This window comes from Cornus florida, unplaced genomic scaffold (genome assembly GCF_030987335.1).
Source record: "Cornus florida cultivar Cherokee Brave unplaced genomic scaffold, ASM3098733v1 CherokeeBrave_3.0.0_Hap2_Chr06, whole genome shotgun sequence".
NCBI classification, from domain to species: Eukaryota; Viridiplantae; Streptophyta; class Magnoliopsida; order Cornales; family Cornaceae; genus Cornus; species Cornus florida.
In genome coordinates, this window is record NW_026775576.1 from 69,519,252 (window position 1) to 69,527,737 (window position 8,486).

The 8,486-nt window shown below is 35.9% G+C and overlaps 1 protein-coding gene across 4 annotated transcripts; it reads right to left on the bottom strand.

The window, feature by feature from the left end:
• Positions 1–2,566: 2,566 nt before the first annotated feature.
• LOC132311908 (protein FLOWERING LOCUS D) lies at positions 2,567–8,256 on the bottom strand. 4 transcript variants are annotated; one of them, XM_059810057.1, is made up of 6 exons: positions 6,266–8,256; positions 5,020–5,781; positions 4,864–4,909; positions 4,450–4,788; positions 3,920–4,072; positions 2,567–3,765 (listed from the first exon to the last, which is right to left on the bottom strand). In XM_059810057.1, exons 1-4 carry the CDS (start codon positions 8,133–8,135, stop codon positions 4,464–4,466), a joined length of 3,003 nt encoding a protein of 1,000 aa, XP_059666040.1. In that variant the 5' UTR covers positions 8,136–8,256; the 3' UTR covers positions 2,567–3,765; positions 3,920–4,072; positions 4,450–4,463. The 4 variants fall into 4 exon arrangements, with proteins under 4 accessions (XP_059666040.1, XP_059666044.1, XP_059666043.1 ...); XM_059810061.1 differs by having other exon boundaries at positions 2,567–3,768; XM_059810060.1 differs by having other exon boundaries at positions 3,920–4,078.
• Between the last annotated feature and the right edge of the window lie 230 nt (positions 8,257–8,486).

The window sequence follows — 8,486 nt, forward strand, 5'->3', positions numbered from 1 at the left end:
TTATTTGTGTACCGTGTGTCTTCGAGAGCCTCTCCATCTTCGGCTCCTTCGGCATAGTTTTTACTTTTTACAGCAAAATGTATCACTTCTATTTGGCTTTGTTTGGAACTTATATTTTAGAAGAATTTTTTATGTTTGTTTGAAAAAACAATTATTAAAACTCTTCTCTTATTAAAATAACTATTTTGTCCTTAAATGAACTAATAATTATATCTTAAGCACCATATAAATAAACTATCATAAATTTTTCTATATAATAACACCTGTCATTAACCACATCAGCCAATTTAATAAAATTTAAAAATCACTGTTTTAATATAAAAAACTTTACCCAAAAAAAATTGCTCCCTCACTACTTTTTTGGAATAATAGTACTTGCTTGAATGAAGAAGGTGATTTAATTAAAGAAACTTGAATAATATGTTTTCAATTTAATAATATACAATGTCTGAAGAAGGTGATTTGATTAAAGAAACTTGAATAACAGGTTTTTAATTTAATAGTTTACAAGGTCTGATTAGATGAATTTTGTAAAATTTAAATTTTGAGCATATTTTGCTGTGATATTAATAGAAAATAGACTTTCTTCATTATTTAGAAATATTAAATCTTTTTGTTTGGTAACAACTAAATGCATTTTTATATTAACGTATTTTAAAGCTTTTTCATTTTAAAACGGTGTAGCTTTCTAACTTTTATTAATAAATTAGTAGGAGTAATTTAATATAAGTTATAGATGGATCTTAAATGACACATGTCATTTTGTAGGGGTAAATACTTTTTTTTTTTGTCTTGCTTTTGATAATGTTTGAATACTTTTACACCATGCGGAGATACTATAAAAAAAAAAAAAACCACCTTCATTTTTTTTTTTTTAATGCTAATTATGTTCTTCTGGATTAACTCCATTTCTAGCTGCTTTTCTATCCAGTATGATTCTTCACTTCTTCAAATCATCAACACAGTGACGGAGTCAAGAATTCACTTCAGAAGCAATTACGTATTTCCATTTATAGCTGTCCTGGATGAATTTTTATATTAAGCAAGATTTTCATACAAATTGAAGAGGGAAAACATAATTATACAAAACAAATTCAAAATTATATGTTATAATGTAGGAAAATGATATGAGAATTGAACCAAACATTCGAATTATAAGTTGAATCTAACGTGGCTTATCCATGTCAGGTTATTTTCTAATATGATGCTGCTATCTCTTCGCTTCTTTCTCCTCTATTACTCTTCGTTTCTCTCTCCTCTTTTCTCGGCTCTTCCCTTCTCTGTTCTATTACGTTTTGATTTCTCAAAATCGAAGGTAAAAAAATAAAATCATTAAATTTTCTTCCAAAACAACATGCACAAAAACTAAAAAAAAATGAACAAAAGAGAAACAAATTTGGCTGCAACTGTTGTTTCTTTCCTTTGGATTTTGTATCGATACAAATCAAAAGAACACTTTAAGAAGATTCATCCTTTTCTCTTTTCTCGGTTAGTGGTTTTTTTTTTTTTGGGCAAATAAACAAATTAGTTTTCTTTTCAAGTATATGTAGACTTGTAATAGAAACTCTTGTGCATGGCCACAAGATTTTGAGAGAGAGAGAGAGAGAGAGGGGAAAGGTGAGAAGAATTGATGAAGCAGACGAATAATCAGATGATCTAGATTGAGAGAACAGAGAGAAACAAAGGAATAGAGAGAGAAAGGGAAAGTGGGGAGAGAGAGTAAAATAGACGATAAGGAATTATTTTTCACTTAAGGAGTCTGACGTGACAAGTTCGGTATTTTTTTCAATAGAAAGTTTCGATTTCTCTAACACTACTCTATAATGTATCCCCATTCTCTTTTATATTGAATACTAGTAAAATTTTCCAATAAGTCAGATTGGTTAAGTACTCTACAAACTTAGAAGTCCTTTATTGTAAAAGTAAAAATTTAGTGAATGAAACTCTTCTTTGTATTGAGAACTTGAAATATTTTCAGTCTGGTTCTCCATATAAAAAAGTAATTGATAAGTAGGTTAAACCAAATAAATAAGAGAATTGCACTTTGCAACATTGTTCACTCGGCTTGCTAAAATAAAAACAGAGAACGAAAATAAAAACACAAAGAAGGAAAAACAATAATTTTATTTTTATTTTTATTTTATTTTTGATTAGTAAAAAGGCAAAACAATGAATAGACAAAAGTAGGAGCTCTGACTAAAATATATATAAGCAGAAACCCTTAAGAGCAACCGGGGCGCAAGTAGTTTTAGAGAGGGAGAGTGTGTTAGTGTAGAGGGGCGGTATGCAGAAATAAGTGGAGTGTCTTTTTTGTGGGTCCTACAATCACTATCTATTGGGTTCTCTACATACGGAATGAGCTTAACAAGTAGAGTGTCTTTTTTGTTGGCTCTACAATCACTATCTATTGAGTTCTCTACGGACAGAGTGGGCTTTGAAGAATACGTTATAATTTTTTTTCTTTGTTTAATTGGCTGCTGTCTTGTATCAATTAATTGATACAAAGTAAAACACAGATACAAAGTAAAACACAGACAAACGGCTCTTAAATTAATAAAATAATAAATAGAGAATGAAATAATTGGGTTCCACACCATGGAACATATGTATAAAAAAAAAAAAATACCACATCATCACTTTTTAGTTTATGTGACACTCTACTTTTTAAAAAGTAAATAGATAAGCTTGTATGCCCACACCCCTTGCTTTAAAGGAGAAACAACAAAATTTGGAAATAGTGGTTTCCGAATTTCTGAAAGAGAGAGCTTTAAGCTCACAATTTCACATATTCTTGGATTACAAAGATCACATCTCTATATTCATTTTTACACCATCTTCTATTCCCTTCACCCCCACAAAAAAATAAAAAAATGGTAGCAGCCAAAAGCAGCTTGTTCATGTTGGAGATCAGAGAATTGTCTCTTAAGAATCAAAGAGCTCCATTCAATGAAGGCATTCCGGTTACCATTTCCATATATAGCATTACAAACTCTGTAGGACATTTGAAAAAAACACGATTCCCCGTCCTCTGATTCGTCTCTGTGTAGAACACACGGCTTACATTATGAATGATTCCCATAGATAATAGCATTCTTTGTTGAGTCACGAGTTTATTTCGAATAGCCAACCATAAAACGAAAGCATGTTTATGAATATTCATACTGAACCAGACCAAATCACTCCAACTGGCTTTGTACATTCTTGGCCTCACTTTTTCCCATGCTGACTTAACGATGAATCCAGATTAACTGATCATGGTTATTGTGCTGCCTTGCAATTCTAAAAGATCAGAAGAAATATGCTCAGGCCAATGCATTGATTATGAAATATAATATCAGCAACAGTAGCTTATATGCTCAGCCCAACATCTTGATTTATGCTCTCAGGGTATCTAGGAATGATTGGACCTTGAGGGATCCAAGAGGTTTGCCTTAGAGAGACACTCTTCCAATCTCCAATTCTGTATTTGAAATCCATTCTAAACAACTCTCTAGGCTTTTAAAGCTTTTTGCAGGACCACGAACAATTACTAGGGATCTTCAAACTCCAGAAACTTTGCCTTTTAGAAGATGAGTTTTAACCAATTGGGCCCACAGAGAATAAGTAACAGGTTGAAGAACACAATCTTGAATTCAAAAATAGTGATTTGTAGACCACCCTTCTCCCCAATCTCCAAGCTGAAAGCAAAGAGACGTTATGCGAGGGGAGAGTTTGGTTCAATGAGCATCTCCCCATTTGAGACTTGCCATGCAAGCTGAAAGCTAGCTGCTACATTCCAGGAAATCAGATCAAGAAACTCACTTAAAGCAAAAGAAACAAGAAAAACTCAATGGCAAGATACCTAAGAGTGCAATTGACAATAAATATTGAATTGGAGGTGAAAAAATCAACATTACTGCAAATAAAGTTTGCTACTAACCTCATAGATCCCATACATCTTGGTACGTTTCCATAAACCCATTTTTTTTTTATCTGCTTTCTAGTTCATTTCATCTAGTGATCAACAGAAAGTTCGCCTTCAGCTGCTTAACCATAACTATGCAAAAACTAAGCCCTTCATCACCAGTATCATCTGCAGCTGACACGAAAATCAAAGACATTATTATGCTGGCAGAATATCACCCCTCAAACAGATGCTATATGCCAATTACTTCATCATGTCACAGTATTCTACCAAAAAAAAACTACAAAATTAGTTGGCAATATTAGTGAATTTTAAAATAGAAAATTCATGTTTGAACATGTCAAGAAGCAATTATAATTATATTTCTTCTCATAGCACTACTACCAAGAAGAGGGGGAAAAAAAATTCTCCCATCCATAAGCACAAAGAGAGAGATTTAGTTAAATTGTGAGATATCAAAACCTCAAAAAAAAGAATATAGAGAGAGAGAGAGAGAGCTTCAAACAGACTTCCCAATGCATTGAATATAAATTGATCAGCATTACCTGACAAAAAAGAGCTAAGATGTGCTTGATTGTGGTCCTACATTTTCCCCAGTCGATTTATCATTAACCACATTTAAAATGGGATGAAGTGCTGAACCTTGTGAACTATCCACTTGTATATTTGCAGGAGAATTAGAGGTATTGCTACTGACAAGTAGTTTAGCCCCTGCATTATTATTGAGGAGAGGGGTAGAGCCATTGCTGTTGCCCACAATTTTAGCCCCCACGTTCGAATTCAGAGGAAGGATAGAAGGAATACTACTGCCCACTGCTTTAGCTCCAGCATCTAGATTCAGAGGAAGGGCAGAGCCATTGCTACTCCCCATTACTTTTGCCATTCTGAAAGCAATAGAGAGATTTGAGAATTGAGATAGATAAATACAAATGAAATAAAATGAGATTTTCAGCTCATACCTAACCATCTTTCGCTTCAAAGTCGATGATTTTGGCTTGGATGCTCCTTTACAGACAAAAAAGAAAAAGAAAAAAAATTGTAAATGTTAATTTCAAGTTTTAATTTGGAACAAGAACCAGATATTAAACTGCTTCAGTTAGGCTCAAAGCACCCACCAGATTTAAGAGTCAAAGAAGTTGAAGCAGGTTTGCGATTGCCCCTCTCAGCCTTAATGGAAGCAATAACAGAATCGGCAGTAGACCCCAGACCTTTCCTCCCAACCAGCTTCACTCCAAGCTTTTCACAAAGGTAATTCAACCTCATCTCATCACCCCCTCTAACCTCTCTCAGATCAAATGCCTGTTGCCTTGATAGCAAAGTGTAAACATGAAGCTCTTGCTGATGATTAAAATGTGAATGAAGCTGCTGAAAAAGTAATTTATTAGAATGCTGTTGATCTGGCCTTGAACCTTCATGACTCTTCTTTCGCGGCCCACTAAATGTTACCCTTAAAATTGCTGTTGACTTGGGATCAGAAATTTTCTTAGCAAAAATGACAGAAAAGCTACCAAATTCCAAATCAGGCTCCCTGAATAAATCTGCCAGAAGGGATGCACAAGAATGTGCATTCTTTGACAAGTTCCTCTCAACTTTTATCCTCATGGCTCTAGCACTAGTATAATAAGCCATATTTGCAGCTTCTCTCAGCCCACTTAAAAAAGCTCCATGCATAGTTGCAGGATAGCGTCTGGTAGTTGCCTCCCCTGCAAAGAAAAGTCTTCCATCTCCCACATTTTCTGCTAATATATCGTAGTCATCTCCAGATGCACCCACTGCAACATTAGAGTAAGAACCTAAGCTGAAGGGATCACTACCCCATCTGGTACAAACAGTTTGGATAGGCTCAGGGACATCTATTCCTTGTGGTTCATATATACCTGCACACATTGAAATCAGAGTCTCAGTTATAATAATTGCTTAGTGAAAAAAGATAGTAGCAGATACTCCAAAACTACAGAATTATCTTCCCCAAGGCATATTCATAATAAGGCTTCATTGAGGAAGAGAGAAAAAAAAAAAAAAAAACACTCAATTGTAAGACTTGTAAGAGGGGTGAAACTAAATCAGAAACTCAAGTCACTACAAAGAATATTTATGTAGGCAATTCTATAAAGCAATTTGAAAAATTACAATAATATGGGAATACTAACAATATTTGGCATATGCACAAGATATATGGTTACAGGCACTGTGCATAAACGGTTACAGGCATTTAATAAAGTAATTTGCTATAATTTGCTAATATATCTTTTAAAAAATTCAGATGGTTTAATTCTAAACTTTGAATATGCAGAAATAAGGTGTGTGTGCATGTAAAGACATACAAATACACAATACATAAGCTGATAGAAGTATATCTACCCTTAAGAATCTCAATAACCCGGGTCACGGCATCAGTGGGGGGCATGCTTTCGAACTTATGAGCAGCTTCGCCTGCTACTAAAGCAAGCAAGAGAGGCCCACCAGCTACAGTTGCATAGCTATAAAACAGAAAGAACTCCCCTCGACGGCTCGGATCATCAGATAGATGACCAAACGTATCGATATCAGTGCCCCAAAACACGTGAGGAAAAAGCATTGCAACCTTATTTAACAACCCGAATCCCAATCTCTTTATCCCATCAAGCTTCCTTTGGGGTAACTCTGGGATAAATTTAATAGAACCACTCTTCAAAACCCCTAGGGGAACAGTGCAAAGCACCATATCTCCCTCAAAGACCTGGCTCCCAGAAACAACCTGCACTCCATCACTACCGTAACGTATGGTGTGAACAGTTTTCTCATAAAGGATTGGCACGTTCTCAGCCAAAGCCTGAACCAGCCTCCCATTCCCTCCAGGCAGGAAGCAATGATCCCCTCCCATATCATAAGGGTCATCTTGGTCCCAGAATGCAAGCGAGAGCTTGGAAACTAAACCCGCATTCGCATATTCCAAATTTGCAAGATGCCAATTGAACAAGTTCATTTCCTCTGCATTTACAGCATCCCCATAAACCTGCCAAAAAGTCTCCAGTGCTGCCCCAAGAGAAACATCCTGTGAAACCTCCCCCATTAACTGCCTTAGCTTGCTTGCCTTGTCCAAAAGCCGGTTAAAAGCAGTTTCCACCTTTGAATCAATATCTGGGTCAACAGGTTTTCCATTTACACGATAAAGTGGGCACTTATCTCTCACCTTATGAAGAGAATATGATAACTGCCGGGCCAAAATCCCAAGTGGATTCCCATGCGTACCAGTCAAGACGCTCCCTCCTAAATCTGCAGCTGCAGTACGACTCGCTCCCTCCATTTTCTTTGTATACACCCGCCCACCTGCACGCTTCCTACCCTCCAAAACAGTCACTTTAAACCCAAATGCCATTAACTGCCGTGCAGCAGCCAAACCTGCAAGCCCTGCCCCGATGATAACCACATTTGACTTGCTAGGTTCTGCCGGAATCTTCTCTTTGATTGCCGGTGCAACCCCAAAATTAATGTACCCATGTGAAACCAAATAACTATAAGTAGAATCCAAAAGGGTACTACAATGAGAAGGTACAACATCAACAAACATCTCTTTGGTAACCCAATTCAACACATTCTCACGCCATCTCGTAATAATGTGGTTCCTAATAAGAATATAATTGACCTGTTCAATCCCACCAACTACAGAAACAATCCCAGCATCTATTTCCTCATCAGTGAGAGAATCAGCTGGAAACCCAGCCGAGAGAGCGATCAAAGCCTCGGCTGTGGATTCTTTGTTAATCACAATAATCTCATCAGATACATCAGGCACATTTTGAGTTAAGGAACTAGGGTTCGCATAGTTAGGGTTTACAAAATTAGAAATTTCCACAACAGGTTTGATAATTGGAGCTGAAGAAGAAGGTAATGATGATGATCCGTGTCCATAGTTGCCATTGATTGAACTGTTTGGAAAGGGATGCAAACTATATACCTGGTGCTGAAGCTGCAACGTCGCAGTTCTTGGTCTGCCTCGTCTTCGTTTTCTTGGGACGGATAACGATAGAAGATCACCAGAATTAGGGTTTCTAATGGAATTAATGTTCAACATTGGATTAGTTACAGGGTTTAAGATTGAATCAGTGTTCGGGTTAGGGTTTGGGATTGAATTAGGGTTACAACTGTGATCAGGGTTAGGTTGGCGTACGAAGATGGTGAATTGGAGAGGGTTTTGATTGTCAGGAGGGAATGGAGAGGTCTGTGGAGGGTTTTGATTCATCGGATTCATCTTTTCTTGGATTTTTCAGTGAGCGAATGTGTAGAGGTTGAATTTGTATTGGCGATGGAGGAAGGAAAAAAAATAGGAGCGTGTTTGTTTGAGAAGATTGATACCACTACTACCTCAAGGTGTCGCTCTTTTTTATTTTTATTTTTTATGACAAAAAAATATTTCTTTTATTTATATATATATTTTTTTAGGGTTAATTATAATGACACCCATTGAGATTTGTTATAATGACAGCTATATATAAGTTAGATCATTGTTAAATGATGACACCTTTAAGTTTGATAAAGTTAACAAAGACACCCTCTATCATAATTTTTGATCCAAATAAACCCTTAAAAGGTGAGAAAAAAT